This window comes from Choloepus didactylus, chromosome 4 (assembly GCF_015220235.1).
Source record: "Choloepus didactylus isolate mChoDid1 chromosome 4, mChoDid1.pri, whole genome shotgun sequence".
In the NCBI taxonomy this organism is placed as follows: Eukaryota; Metazoa; Chordata; class Mammalia; order Pilosa; family Megalonychidae; genus Choloepus; species Choloepus didactylus.
In genome coordinates, this window is record NC_051310.1 from 139,420,578 (window position 1) to 139,435,482 (window position 14,905).

The 14,905-nt window shown below is 52.3% G+C and overlaps 1 protein-coding gene across 1 annotated transcript in view; it reads left to right on the forward strand.

The window, feature by feature from the left end:
* Positions 1-3,954: 3,954 nt before the first annotated feature.
* PLA2G4E (phospholipase A2 group IVE) overlaps positions 3,955-14,905 on the forward strand; it is a 35,812-nt gene continuing 24,861 nt past the window's right edge. Inside the window, exons 1-2 of the mRNA XM_037834231.1 lie at positions 3,955-4,050; positions 9,813-9,885. Coding sequence (XP_037690159.1) covers positions 3,955-4,050; positions 9,813-9,885 — 169 coding nt within the window. The remainder of the gene's footprint in view (positions 4,051-9,812; positions 9,886-14,905) is intronic.

The following is a 14,905-nucleotide window of genomic DNA, read 5'->3' on the forward strand; positions in this document are numbered from 1 at the left end:
CTTAATTTTATGTGATCAAATTTATAAATTTTACCTTATGGTTTGTATTTTTAAAATGTTGGCTAGAAATCCTTCCCCGTCCCCAGATCACATTGTCTTCCATTAATTTTATAGTTTTCTGTTTTATGTGTTGATCTTGAATCAATTTATAGGTGCTAAGTGGAGATGCTATCTTAGTTTACTCCATATAGTTAGTCACTGTTACCCATATCACCTATTACATAGCTTGTTCTTTTTCTATTTATCTGTGGTACCAATTTTATCATATATTTAGTTCCCTTAAATATCAGGGGTCTGTGTTCATATGGCTCTGTGTCCTGTATCTTACTATCTGGTAGGGCAAGGCCCTCCTCATTATTGTTATTTTATAAAGGTGACTTTGCTATCTCCACATATTTATTAAGAGAGGGAAATTTGAAATATATTTTGGAGGTAGGACTGTACTTATGGTGCCTTTTGCTTTACTGGAGTTTTTAATTCCTATGTATTCAAATCTAGCAGTGTTTCCCTATATGGTTTCTAGGTTTTGTGCCTGGCTTAGGACCAGCCTCCTCACTTCAATATCATATAAATATTTTTACTATTTTATTTTAAATATTCTATGGTTTTACTTTAATGGTTACATATTTGATCTGCCTGGAATTTATTTTTGTGTAGCTACGAAGTTGGGAAATAACTTTATTTTATTCCAAGTGACAAGCCGATTTTTCTGATAAAGAATAGTCCATCCTTTCACTTCTGTTTTGAAATTCTTCCTTTTTTATGTACTAAAATTCCACATATACATAGGGTTGTTTCTGGATCCTCCTTTCTTTATGGAAGATTTTGGAATCCAGAGTCTGTCAGCAAAGAATGGGAAAGCATTAGATGAATTTGAGCAGGAGAAGGCAGTTTGCAGGGGGTGCCGCCAAAGCCCCCCAGCCCGCTGTGTGCGGGATGAACCGTGAGCGGCAGAAAAGCTGAGGCAGCCCTTGCTGACAGAGGGGTGGGAAGACAGGGGCCGGCACCTGAAGCATCTTGAAAGAGGAAAGACTTGGAATTCAACCCTGCTGTGTTACCAGGGGGCGGTGCCAGCCGCATCACTGAGAGGAATGTAATTTTCAGTGTTAGGTTACCTGAGGCCAAAAGGATGCCTGGGAGAGGCAGGTTGTGGTCACCCTGATTGGAGTCGGTTCACAGCCTCGGGGACACAGCTGGAGACGAGGCCTGAGAAGAAGCAGCAGCATGACTGGGGCGGAGTAGGGCAAGGGCCTCTGAGGAGATCCCGGGGCTCCTGGCTCATCAGGATTGGAAAGGAGCTCAATCCCTTCCTCATTTTGCAGAGACAGCTTCAGGATTTCCACAGAGAAGAATCTCTTTGCCTAGCTCTCCTTACTCATCTCCCAGCCCAGTTCCCACCTTCCCCACAGTGTCCTCTGCTCCCCTCCCGCCACACTGAGAGTCCACGCTAGACAATTTAACATTTAACAGGGACCCCTCGCCTCCCCTCACGAGGTTATAGATTGTTTCTTTCAAGGCCCCTCCCCGAGCAGTCAACACAGAGCGAGGCACACAGTAGGCAGTCAATAAATGCTTGCTGGAAGACTGGTCCATTCAGTGTGCACCAACTCCCTCCTCGGGACAGAGGCCCAGCAGAGGGTAAGGAGAAGGCATTTCCCACCCCTTCTCCCATTAGCCTTCTAATGAATTTGGTTTCATTCAGCTAGAATGAACAAGTTGAAGCCCTGCTCTTGAGGGGTTTATAGTCCAAGAAGAAATGCAAGGGTTGAAGACCTGGATTTTCCATGAACTGCCTGGAATGGATGTGGATGGTGGGAGGAGTTACAGCCAGGCTCCTTCAGTGAGGAGAGGACCAAGTACCAGGCCTTGAGGAATGCCCTGGGGCTATTCAGTGGTGGGTGGGGGGAATCCTGGTGGGGAAGGGAGTGAAGGGCATGAAGAGACAGGTGGGATCCTCCGGTAGAGGGCCTCCTAGATCTCCAGACATCCCATCCCCCTTCACTCTCTCAGGACAGCGTGGTGCTATGGTTGGGTTGCCCAGCAATTCCTGGACTCGTTTCCTACTGCCCTGGCTTCCATCTCTCTGTTCATTTCCTACTTCCCATCCAATTTCCCCTATCCTAGATGTTTCCCTCCTCACCTCATAATTGATCTCCTGCTCCAACATCAATCAACACTGCCTTTTTAAAGTTCAACTTTGTCACTCCCCTGCTCTAAAACCATCAATGGCTCCCCATTGTCAAGTCTGAATTTATAAGCATGGCCTTTGAGGGCCACATTATTGGGTCCTAATCTATCTTTCTAGATTTATTCTCTCACAAAGACACCCTACTCCTTGCCCAGTTTCTTCCATCCTCTGGGCCCCACTCTCCCCCTGAGTCTCATTCCATACAACTCACTACTCAGACACCAGTCCACTTGCTATTCCCCGAGTATACCCTGCTTTCCGGCTTCCCTGCCCTTCCTCACTCTGTTCCTTCCTCCTAGGATGCCTTTCCTTCCCATCATGAGCTGGTGAAATCCTATCTATCCTCCAAGACCCAATTCAGATGCCACCTCCTCCATGAAGCCTTCTCAGATCGACTCTTTGCCTCCCCTGCTGACATCCATTTTCTATCTTCTAAGCTCCCTAGACAGTTATTAGTTGAGCGGCAGAGCTCTATAAACAACTTACCATGTAAAGGATTTTTTATTGGTCCTTCTAGGATACCCCCTGTTATCACAGGGAGATTTGGAGCTCTGAGCCTCTGAGGGGTTGGACACATTTCTCTCCCCAGCTGGACTGTCAGCTACTTCAAGCCTGGGATTTCCTTTTCGCAGCATGTATACAGTAGGTGCTCACTGAGTGTGTGAACTAAATTGAATTTGTGGAGTCCACTTTGGAGTATGGGTGCTGAATCTGTGTCCTTGGCAATGAGGTAGCTGGCAGGGGCAGAGAAGAAAACCAGCTGGGAGGGGACCGAGCTGAGGAAGGAAGTGCTCTCTGGAGGGGCCAGGCAAGCAGAGAGGAGCAGGGTGGGGGGCGGGCCGTCCTCCACCTGGCTCATGAAGAGAGCACACAGATACCGCCCCCCGACTGGTTCCCATCCCTGCATGCACGCCTAGTCAGCCCTGCATTCAGAGCTCGTCCTCAGTTTCATAAAATCACTTCCATCTGTGGGCCAGAAAAGCCGGTTGTGGAGCCCCAGGCAATAGCTCGGGCAGGAAACTCCCAGTGTACCCAGCTGGGAGGTGCGGGATTGTCCGGCCCCTGAGTGGGCCAGCCACCAGGCCAGCGATAGGGATCAGCCGGGCGGGGCTGGCGCGTTCTCCAGGTTGCCCCAAGACCAAGCAGCGGCTGGGTCCGCCCTCTCTCCGCCTGGCCGCCGGGGGAGGGAGGGGTGCGGGCGGTTGCCCTTGACCCTCTTCTCACCAAGGATTCAGGCCATTTTTTCCTTTCTCCAGCCGCTAACCCTGGGGCCCCCCCAATCATGCTTCCCATGAGGCCCCTGCCCCCAGCTCCTGAGGCTCTGAGCCAGGGGACTGAAGTGGAGGAGGAGGGAGGGCTCCATTCCCCCAGGGTCCTCCATGGGCTGTGACCCTGTAAGCTGAAGAGATGGGGCTTTCTCAAATCAAATCATGACCGGGCTAATCATAAGGTCCCAAGGACCCTGCTTCCTCTCCTTGCCACCCTTTGTCCCCTTGGAGGGCCTGGTGGTTCCGAGCTGGGGGGCTGTGGTCCACTGGTGCCAAGGCCAGAGGCCCTGCTGGGCCCTGAACTCCTAATACTAAGACTGGAAGGACTGAAGGGCTTTGATACTGAGATCTAACCCTGGGCAGCCCTATCTGTACCCACCTTAAATCACTCACTGGACAATCCCAGCCACTGCCAAGAGACAGCCAGGAGGCGGAGCTCTGGGTTCTGAGTCAGAGTATAAGTTCCCGGTCTCGCCACCCGGCTAGAGAGCTGCCGCGATGCCCCAGAAGCAGGTGCCCGCCTGGGTCTCCCACAGCCCACCAGACCCATGCAGAGCAGAAGGTTGCAGGCCCTGGGTCCCCTGTGCCTCAGAGGTAAGGGGGCTGTGCTGGGTGGTGGGGCCAGAGCGGAAGGGCAAGGAGATCTGGGCCAGGAGGTGAGGGGCTGGGCCCGGGAGCCGAGGGCAGGAGACAACCCTAGGGAAGGCTGGTGGGCCGCGTCGACTCCAGGGCCATCGGGCATCTCAGCTTGGGGAGCCTCCACCTTGCACCTGAGGAGGGAAGTGATCTGGACCTAGAGGGGCCTGGGGTTTCTAGTCAGATGGCTCAGTTGAAGGTATCCACTGGCTTAAAAGGGACCGGTGGGTAACTCAGGGCCACCCTGGGGCCAGGCTAGCCCCTGGGGTAGCAAATGCTCAGCACCCCCACGGATGGGTCCACAATTATCCTGCCCTGGTGGCAAGTGGGAATTTACCCTGTGAATATCCTAAACTTCTATGCTGTGTGAGTGTGTGGTGAGAATTGGTGACATTACCCACCTGTCACCATCAGCTGCATAGCCACTGGCCTGGCTTTGTGCTCAAGGCCCCTGGGCTCGATTCCTCCCAGCCTCACAGGGAGAGCCGTGGGTCATGGACCAGGCAGCCGATGCTCTGGAACAGCTTTGCCTCAGTTTCCCCATCTAGGCAAGAGGGAGATGACCTCAGTCTTCCAATCTGCTGTAGGGACGCCGTGGGGAGGATTGTTAGCCGGCTCCTCCAGGCCATGGTAAATCACAGAATGAGATGGGTGATCCCGTTTGCGTGGGGAATAGAGACTCCTGTTCTGTCTCCAAGGAGCCCAAGGAGGGGTGCTCTGTGCTGAGTGGGGACCGGTGTTCCTGCTCCGGTGGCCCACTGGATGTGCCCGAGGGCTCCCCACAGTGCTGGCAGCATCTGCTCCTGCCTCCCTGGTCCCACTGAGCCTCCAGGAACTTGGGCTAGGGGAGCCCTTCTACAGGGGGGATGGTGGAGCTTACCTTGGAGGGGGGAGTCAAGCGTTGGAGAGCTGAGGGCCTAAGGCGGGGTTCAAGGAGCCCCTCCATAAGCTGCACCTGGCCCTTTCAGGTCGAGGGAAATCCATGGGACTCAGTGCTGGAACCTCTTGCCCTGGCTGCTCACCCAGCCTGGGTGATACAAAAGAAACCGCTCTGGTAGCTCCTCCCAGGTGACCCCAAGTCTGGGGACTTGGCTCAGCCTGGCCAGGAAGAGCGCCGGGGTCCCATAAAGTCCCATCCCTATGATCTCCTTTTAGGGAGGGCCCATGCATCCCGGCAGGTATTGCCAGGCTGGCCTAAGCTCTGACACGGGTGTTGCAAGGATCTGATGGCTACACCCAGCTCTCTAGGGAGGAGGAGGTGGCATCACCAGGCAGGCCTGCCCTGAGAAGCCCTGAGCAGGGGAGTTCCCACCAGGCTCTCTGGGAGCTGATTTCCCCTTTCCAGGTCCCCCGGACCTCATGGGGTGGTTTGATTAGGGGAGGCCTGGCTCGGGGATGGGCATCAGACCCACCGCTTCTGTAACGTGGGTGTCAGACCCTCCCCACCCCAACCCCCAAAGAGCCGGACTTCAGGAGCCCACCTGTATATTCTTTTCACTAATTTGTGGTGACACTAGACTTGGGGTATAGGAAAAATCCTGAATTGGGAGCAGAAGGTTTTCCTCCTGAGTCTTCTATTAGGCAGTCTAGTGCATGACCTGGAGCCGGTTTTGTCCATTCCTGGTGGGAGCCTCCAGGTGCGATGGAAGGTGCACAGACTCTGGAGTTAGGGGACCTGCACCTGAGTCCTGGTTCTGCCACTTCTGGCCTGTGTGACCCATTTAGATGGAATCTCTCTAAACCCAGTCTTCTCTATAAAGCAGGGATAATAACACCTTCCTCCGAGGGTGGTTGGAGGGTAGATAAGAGCTTATGTAATGGACCAGCTCAGAGTCAGTGCCTGGCACCCAAGAGGAGAGTGATACATCATGTTCCTCTCCCCACCCCCAGAAGTCCTACCTCTAAAACTGGGGGGTGGGAAGGGGTGGCATTGGATTCCAGGGTCAGGCTTGTGCAGATCCTTAGTGTTTTGACCTTTATGGCACAGCAAACTACTCCATAAATGTGGGTTCTGTAATCTCATTGGTTTCCGGTTCCCATCTGTATGGTCATGGACACTGGGCTTTGCTCTATTACATCTTTCTACAGTATATCAATTACCTCTGGGGCATGAAGTTTTGCTAATCTCTAACACCACTCCAATTGAGCTAATTATGTCAGGAGCATATGTACTTTTGAATCCAAGAAGGTCATTTTTCACGGGCCCAGGTCCTGGAATGCATCTGGCCTCAGATCTCAGCTTCTGCTGCCTTCCTCCCTCTACGGCCCCTCTGGGATGTCTCTCAACCCCCCTTCCAGGCTCTACCTTCCTGCTGAAAAAATGTAAGAGCACTTTGGGGGGACACTTTGAAATTAGGGTTCTCCTGGAAATTCTTGAGCTAGAAGGTATGATCTGAGGCTGAAGGTAGACACAAAGGAGCCCTCTTTTCTAGTGGCTACTAGAAAATAGGAACTTCTCCAAGGACTTTCAGGCTCTGATGAGATGTGTAGTTATAGGGTCTGGTTGTTTCCCAAAGGGGGAGATCACAGAATGTGTTTGTCTGTAGAAATGTAGCTACTATGGGCACTGCAAGTAGAAGGACGGTCAGAGTTTGGGCTTGACTTTTGGGCTTTGGGTGGGGGATGAGATTCAGGATGAAAAGAAGGGGAATCTATTGGCCAAACATGTTCTAAGAGAAGTCCAAGGAAGATGAGATGAAAGCAGGCAACACCTGCCTTCATGTTTGCCAAAGGCTATTATGAAATAAGATAGAGTACAGTGGTGGCTATGGACACAGGTTTGAGAATCTGATAGACTTGGATGCAAACTTCAGTCCCTCTGATTCTAGCTGAGAGCCCTTGGACAAAGGACTTGGCCTCAGATTTTCCATCTGTAAAGTGAGGCTAATAATAACTGCACATGGGGCCATGCAAGAATTAAGTAAAATAATATACAGAGACTGTACCCAAGGGAGGAACTCGGCAAGTGGTAGCTGATGTTGCTGTGATTGTTGCTGAGTTAGGGTAGGAAGAAACGGTCATCACCATTGGAAGATATTGTTCCTGGATGGCAAGGAGACTTTGGGTGAGGTCCTGTGGGAAGTTGTAAGTGCTCCTTCCCTGGACAACTTCTAGAGCTGACACCAAGGGAGCTGGGCTGGGAGAAAAACAGCCCCTCCTGGAAGCAGAAGAAGGACTGTTCCAGCCTGTGGATATCATAGATCGTGGTTTCAGAGCTCTTAAATGCTATGAAATATCCCCACAGTGCCCACTTCTGCCCAGGCTGAGGTCTCTGGTGGTCAGATTCTAATTGTCCCCTGAGAAAGCACGATGGTCAGAAAGGGATTTTGCCAACACTGCTCTCCTGAGAAATGAGGAGCCCACTGTGTCACAGTCATATTTCTAGAACCAAGAAGACACGTTGTGTGTGTGGGCTTTGGCCCAAGTGACAATGCTCAAAACAGAATGCTGTTAGAGCAAGTGATTGACCAAGAAAACATTTTATATTGCAGAATTACTGTCACAAGAGGGATCCTCACACCTACAGATGACTGTCGGTTTGACTTCTGTTCTGATTTGGGGGCTGCTGTCAGGGAGCGGGGAGAATTCAGTTGCATGTCTATTTCAGAGGCTAAACCACTCAGTCTTTCCAGAATCGTCGTTCCCCTGTGGCTGCTTAGAACTAAGCACAGGACAGGCTGGAAGGACAGGCATCACCGTGATGGTCGTGATTGTCCTTGAGTAGTGGGATTAGAGAACTCTTTTTTTCCTTCATGATTTCATACCTTTCCCCCAAACCCCAAGGTTGTTTCAAAGAATTGCATTCTCTTTAAAAAGTATAACAGGATCCTAGCAATGTAGAGTGGAATATGTGGGGTGGTGTGGAAGGAATTCTAATTCCCTCATGACTACGGACATTTGGTGGGTTGGGGGTGTCTAATGGTGTCAGCCCAGTGGGCCAGGAGTGGAGGATGACAAAGGTCCATCTAAGCCCAGATGGAAAAGACTTCAAATCCTGGGACTCAAACAGGAAAGGCCCACAGGGGCAGAACAGGTACGAAGAGCCCTGATTCCAGTGCGTGCTCGGAGTGGAGTGAGGATACACAGCACCCTGGACCTCCTGGGGCCAAAAGAGTCCTCCAGAGCCCAGAAACATGATTGACAGTTGGGGGCGGGGCTTCCCGAGCAGGGTCCCTGGGAGCCGTGGCCAGCCCAAGCACCCGCCCTGTCCAGGAACTTGCATCCCTGCCTAGGGGCCTCGCTGCCGCTCCTCCCCACGTGTTCACACACCGTCCCCCGCCTCGGGCACAGGGCCTGGCACTCGGGGGGTGCTCAGAAGTCATGTCTGAAAGGAAGGGGACCAGAGAAGATGGTCCATCAGTGCAGAGGCTGCAGAAGAATTAACTCGAGGGACTGACTCCTAAGGGCAATAGGGGCAGGGAACCATCCAGAGAACAACCAACCAGTATCCAGAAGGCCCTGACTCTAGAAGACCAACCATTAAAGAAATGGGGTGGAAAGGAGAAGGGGTGAAACAGGAGTGACTCCCACAGTCTTAAACACAGGCAGACAGCAGTGGGCAGAGGGCAGGAACTGGGCAGAGAACTCTGGTCCCACAGCAGGTGAGAAGATAATTTGGGGACACTGCTGGTAGCTTTGGGATATCCGGGCAAGAGAGTAATGGGGTGCAATGGGGCAATGGCTGATGTGTGATTCCCAGAGTGTAGGGGCGGCTGGGGAGGGAGTGGGCTGGGGTGCCGTGCCCAAGGAGATGCTTCCAGGGTGGCCTAGGAGGGACTGGGGGTTTACTTGAAGGTTGTTGGGGCTTGAGATGCTGGCAAGACTTCCAGGAAAAGATCAGAGGGAGAAACATCAGGCCCCAATGAGCAGGTGTGTTGGACTGGGGTACCGGGGGAGAGGCAAGAACCTCAAGGTTTGGTGTTACTGGCAGGGGTGTCTGACGGGAACCAGTCAGCAAAACAGGGGTTGCTTGAGCTTTTGAAATCACGAGAGAGAGGTCACTGCTGATCAGCCGAGAGCTTGCAAATATCTCTAGCAAGAAAAAATGAAAAGGCAAGAGGCACACCGTTTGCTGGAAGGGGGAAATAGAACGAGCAGAAAGACTTGGAGAAGGGGCCCAGTGAGCCAGGGAGATGAACAAAGCCTATGCCAGGCTGTCCGGGGCCACGTCACACCGTCGGGGATGGAGGGCAGGGAAGGAAGCTCACCTGAGGACCTGACACAAGGACCCCCAGAGAGGAGGGGTCCAGGTTTGATCAGTGTCTGCCCCCTCAATCCACCCTGTGTGTGCCTCCTGAGTTATCCTGGGTGAGCCGGGAAGTTTTGGGGGTAGGATGAGGGGAATGCCTCAATGAAGAAAGGAGAGGGGAGCACCCAAGGACTCCCTCACCATGAATTTCCCTCTTGCACATGGGGCTGAACAGTCACTCATTCATTCTTTCATTCAACAAACATTTATTGGGCACTTTCTATATACTGGCACAATGCAGGTACTAGGGGTACAAAGGTGAAAATGCAGACAGAGTCCAGGTTCCTGGGAACTTCCAGGACCTTTCACGCTGGAGAGAAGACAGATACCCAAGCAAACAATTACAGAGCAGCATGAGGGTTGCTGTGATGGAAGTGGGCGAGTTGGGGGACACGTGGTGGGAAAGTCTCCCTGGGGACATTGGCCTTGGGATGATGCTTGAAGGGTGAGTTCACTGTCCTCTTAATTGCAGGAGACGCTGTCTCCATGCCACCTGCTGACCGTGAGGATCATCCGGATGAAAAATGTCCGCCAGGCTGATACGGGTGAGTACCTCCTACCTCTTCCCTCCCTCTTTGCTAAGGGGGCCAGGATGGAGAGAGGTCCCTGCTGGAGAAATGCTCAGAAGTGTGTGTGTGTGTGCGCACATGTGTGTGTGTGCGTGTGCTCTACACTCAGGTTGAATTTCAGTGTATTTCAGTCTTCAGCAGCTTTGGGGTTTTTACACATTTTCCCAGGCTCAAATTGTCTCTCTATCCTTCACCATAGCTGTAACCTCGACACTGCCCTCCCTCCATCCTGTGCCCGTGAGCACTGCTCAGCTCACTCTCTCCTCCCCACTCTCCTCCCTATTATACTTTTCCAGAAGCACCAGCTTCTCCTACACTAGGAACCCCCTGCTCCTCCATGATTTTAGGGGAAGGTGAGGCCCTTGGGCATCACAGAGCCAATCGCCAGCCTAAAATCCCAAATCAGGCTCCATGCCAGAAGCCCATAGTGTCCAGTTCCACTGTTCAGCCCCATCAGAATGGTTTGACTTCCCAGGGCTGTTTGTGTGGTGGTTTCTTGCAGCCCTAACTTCCCCTTCACCCCAGCTCCAGCTGCCTTCTCAGACCACTGGGGCCCAGGGGAGCCTCTGCCTGGGCAGGGAGGATTCCCTGATACACACCTGTCTTTGGGTAGTATTTCAAAAGGTCAGGAGAATGAAAAAGCTGCCCCCCAAATCTCCATGCTGCCCACACCTTCCCCCCTGCAGACAGGAAGCTTGTCCTGCAAGGAGGAGAAAGTTCTATGTTTCTTGTCCTCTTGAGGAGTCCATGCCCCATGGCTGTGGGGGTGACCTACCCACTGGTGACCACACAGGGAGCTCAAGGGCCACCAGGGTTCCCCAAAGCTCTGTTATATTTCATTGCCTGAGTCCCTGGGCTCAGGTGTGTGGCACCTCTTTGGTCTTTCCACCCATCCCATGTGGGTCGTTCAGACACTCCACCCTCTTTTGGAATTCAACTAAGACTCCCCTCATCGTAAGAGGGGCAGGGAAGGCACAGAAGCCATGAATCTGAGTGTACCTTCCAACAAGAGGAGACATCTAGGCACAAAGTCATTATAGAATCATAGAAGATGGTGCTCTAATTTTGTCACTACAGAACTTAGAGTCAAGGGAAGATACTGAGAGCCAAGAAAGGCCACATCGAGGGCCTGGGGTCTGCAAGGGGCATGATGGGATTAACTGGAAGCCAGTAGCCCCTCTGGGAGCTGGGTTGTCCTGAGGGAAGGTGGAGAGCTGCATCTCCTGAGCACCTGCTGTGGGCCTGCCTGGGGCTGGGCATCACACACTGAGGTGTGCCCAGCAACCTGAGGGGTGGTTCCGTGAGGCCCATTTTGCAGATGAGGGATAATGATGGCTGGGGTAGAGGCCGTGTTTGATCCCAGGTCTGGTGAGCTGGGGAGTAGAGGGACCAAGCCAGGAGGAGGCTGGGGCAGTTGGTGGAGAGCTGGGACATCAGGCAGGGAGGGATCCAAGGCCTCCTAGGTAATGGGGTGCTCTAAATTCTCGAGAAAGGGACTGCCTGACTTCAGAGGATGAGTGTGCTCCAGCGTAGGTGGGGAGAGGTTGGGAAACTTGCGACGAAACTTGCTGCAATCCAGGGCCAAGCGTGGAGGGCCAAAGGAGAGCGCAGCCCTGCAGCACCGTTCGCAAGCAGAGGGAGCAGTCAGGCTGCAGCCTGAGCCCATGCCAGCAGGAGCAGTTCCACCAAACGTCAAGTTTGGGCCCGTGCCTGATAAGAGGCTGGCAAGAGGGCCAGGGGCTTTTCTGTGGGGCTCTCAGGGCCTTCCCAGCCCATCCCAGTGCCAGGAGGAAGTCGTGACCTGAGAAGCCTGAAAGTGTCCCTGGGCTCAGGTGTGTGGCACCTTTTTGGTCTTTCCACCCATCCTATGTGGGTCATTCAGACACTCCACCCTCTTTGGCCGAGTTCACCCCACTCCCCCAGGGGTCTTGCTTCCCTCCAACCCCTTTAGGTCTGTCTGTCCCAGGCCCTAGAATCCCCTGGCCACAGGCTTTCGCTCTGAATGCTTGCATCTGCATGCTCAGACCTTCGCACTGTCCAAGAAGTCTTCTCCCTGACACATCTGTCACCTGCGGGTTCCACACGCAGAGGGAGTGGGGGTAGGGAGACAGCCCGAGAACTACCTCCCCCCTTGATCCCTTCCCCATGCACCTCTCTGGCATGCAGGTTGCCTTTTAGGGGTACCCAGGCCCCTTGGAGGACCCGTTGTTCATGTTTCCCCAGTTCCCCTGAGGACCAGGTGTCATATACTGTGTCTGGGGGCCCAGCCCCAGTCAAGTTGTATCTGGACTCAGAGTCCTCCACTGTGTTGCTGCCCTCCCTGGGGTAGGTTTTCCACCCACATTCCAGGAAAGGAGACATGTCATTCAGATGACCAAGCCCTCTGTCACCCTGCGAGGAACAGAGATTAGAACCTGTCCATGCCTAGGAAATCCCCTTAGGTTCACGAAATTCTCAAAGTTGGGTCATCACTGCCTGACCATTCTTCACTGCCAACACAATGGTCCCTCTCCTTACAGTCAGCTAATGAGGACTACCCCAGGTGGTCAGCCAGGCCCTGGCCGACCTTCCCCCGTCACCTGCTCCTCCCCAGGATTATCTCCTTCTGGGTTGTTCTCTCCTTCTTCCCAACCTTAAAAGCAAACAAACAAAAAGCAGCTCTCTGCAAAGGAACTGGAAAACAAATTAATGCTTCAAGTATAGATGTCTGATCAAGCCTGTCTCGTCCAGGAGTATTTTTATCTTGACTAGAGATTTGAGACATAGGCCAAGAATATTGAGATTTTATTTAAGGGGAGAATTTTAGGCATGGACCAACAATAGGAATGCTATATTAGAGGGGAAAAAGCCTTTAAGGGTTCATCAGATCATGCTAAGTAAGTGCTGCAGGACCCGAGAGTGTTGGGTTGGGGGTGTGGGTGGGACCCTGCCTGTAGGCTCCTAGTGTACAGGAGACAGATCTGAGGGAGGGGCTGGTATCCAGGAAAAGCCAAGGGAGGGGCCCAAGGGGACTCAGCAGGTCCGTGGTGAATCTCCCTATCAGCAGAGCAGTTAGACATACCGTCTTGCTTACCTACACCTGCAATGACTCACCCCAAGTTTCTGGGGTATTGATGCAGCCCTATTGCAGGAAGTTGGGTTTTTCCATTCATTCATTTATTCAGCAAATATCTAGTGAATGCCTATGATGTTCCAGGGGCTAGAGGGAGACACAAAGTCTCATGGCCCTCGTAGTGTTCAGAGTGCTGATGGGGACAGACAAGTCCACCTACCCAGTTGGTGCAGCGAAGAGTGCTCAGCCAGGAGAGAGCAGAGTGCTCTGGGATGGAGGGGGCACATGACCCTGACTTGAGGGCTCAGTTCAGGGGAAGCTTCCTAGAGGAGGTTCCTTCTGAAACCTGAAAGAGCTAGTCAGGAGAAAGGTGGGACGAAAGTGGGAGAGAATGTTCCAGGCGGAAGCAATGGTACGTGCAAAGGCCTGAAGGCAAGACAGCATGGCACCTTCTGAGACCTATAAGTGATTGAGTTTGGCTGGAGCCTCAAGTGTTGACTGTGTGTGTGTGCGCGCACATGTTTATGTGTGTTTGAGGGCAGGGCCAGGGTGGGGGTGATCAGGAGAGTTGGAGAGATGAGGCTGAGACTGGGGAAGTGGGCAGGGACAGCCATGTTGAGTGGTTGGGATTCCTTCCCGAGGACAGGTGGGGAGTGACATGGTTGGATCTACCCTTTGAAAAGATCCCTCTGGTTCTCTTGGGAGAAAAGAATGGAGAAGGGTAAAAACAGGAGACATGAGGGGTTAAAGTGATTCAATGTGAGAGTCAGGGATGCTTGGTTTCTGGCTTGGACACCTGAGCTGATGGTGAGGAGAAGCAGGTTCAGCATGGAAGGGATGGATGAAGATGATGAGGTGATCCTATTCTTTTGATTCTGTTGGATTTGGTTATTCTTTTTGTCTAGATTAAATGATCATTATGACATCTAAGGATAGTATCTTCTTACCTTTTTCAGTGGGAGGAGGGCCATGAGGTTACCATAAGTCATGATGAAATTGTAAATCAGGGACGCTTGTGATGCAAACCATGGTTACTAACTCTGATTCATGTAGTGACAAAGAAGGACTAAGTCAGTCCCGAGGGCCGGCCCTCTTTCCACTCTCATTAATGGTTATTAGTAATAATTATGAACTAGTTGGAATCAGTTCTACCAGTACAAAACTTTCATCCCCACACCAGCTTTCCCATCTAGAGGACTTCCTGAGGCTGGAAACTGTTGATTTTTACAATTTTCTACTCATCTGGTGTGTACCCTAGCAATTAGCCCAGCAGATTGCCAGAAGAGCAACAAGAGTTACCCAAGGTCAATCAGAATCTCAAGAAGGCAGGAGCTAGAATTGACATTCCCAGACTGAGGAGCCAGGTTTAAGCCCAGGGAGGAGTCTCAGCCTCACTTTCCCTTCCCAGAGGCTGGGCAAAACCATGGGTGAGATGTACCCTAGTCCAGTCACCATCCTCCTTCTTTCTCTCTTCAGAAGACCCATCCCTCCATGCTCCCCTCTGCTGCCCTGGTGGTCTAGCCTTCAACATCTTTTGATTCGGTTGGGGTTTGGTGGTTCTTTTGTTTGGAGTAAATGATCATGCCCCATGGTGCCCCTGAGTCAGGGACACGAGTCAAGGACAACACCCCAGGTCCCTCACATCCTGGTCCTGGGACTTCTGTTCTCTTCTGTGACCAGGCGACTGTGGCACCTCTTTCTCCCTCCTCCCAGGTAGGATGGAGGAGGGGAGCCAGACTGGGCTACTGTTTTTTACCCTGTTCCTTCTGCTATTCCCTCCTGAAGGCCTGGGGGGACTTCCTTTACCTTAGGGGGGCCTGCTGGAGCCAAAACCTCTGTCCCTCATGCAGAACACAACCAGAAACATCACACTTGGGCTGTTCATTTAGAATGAAAAAAAAGTACTTGACTACAGATTTGAGGGTTTCTTGGACCACCAGCCTC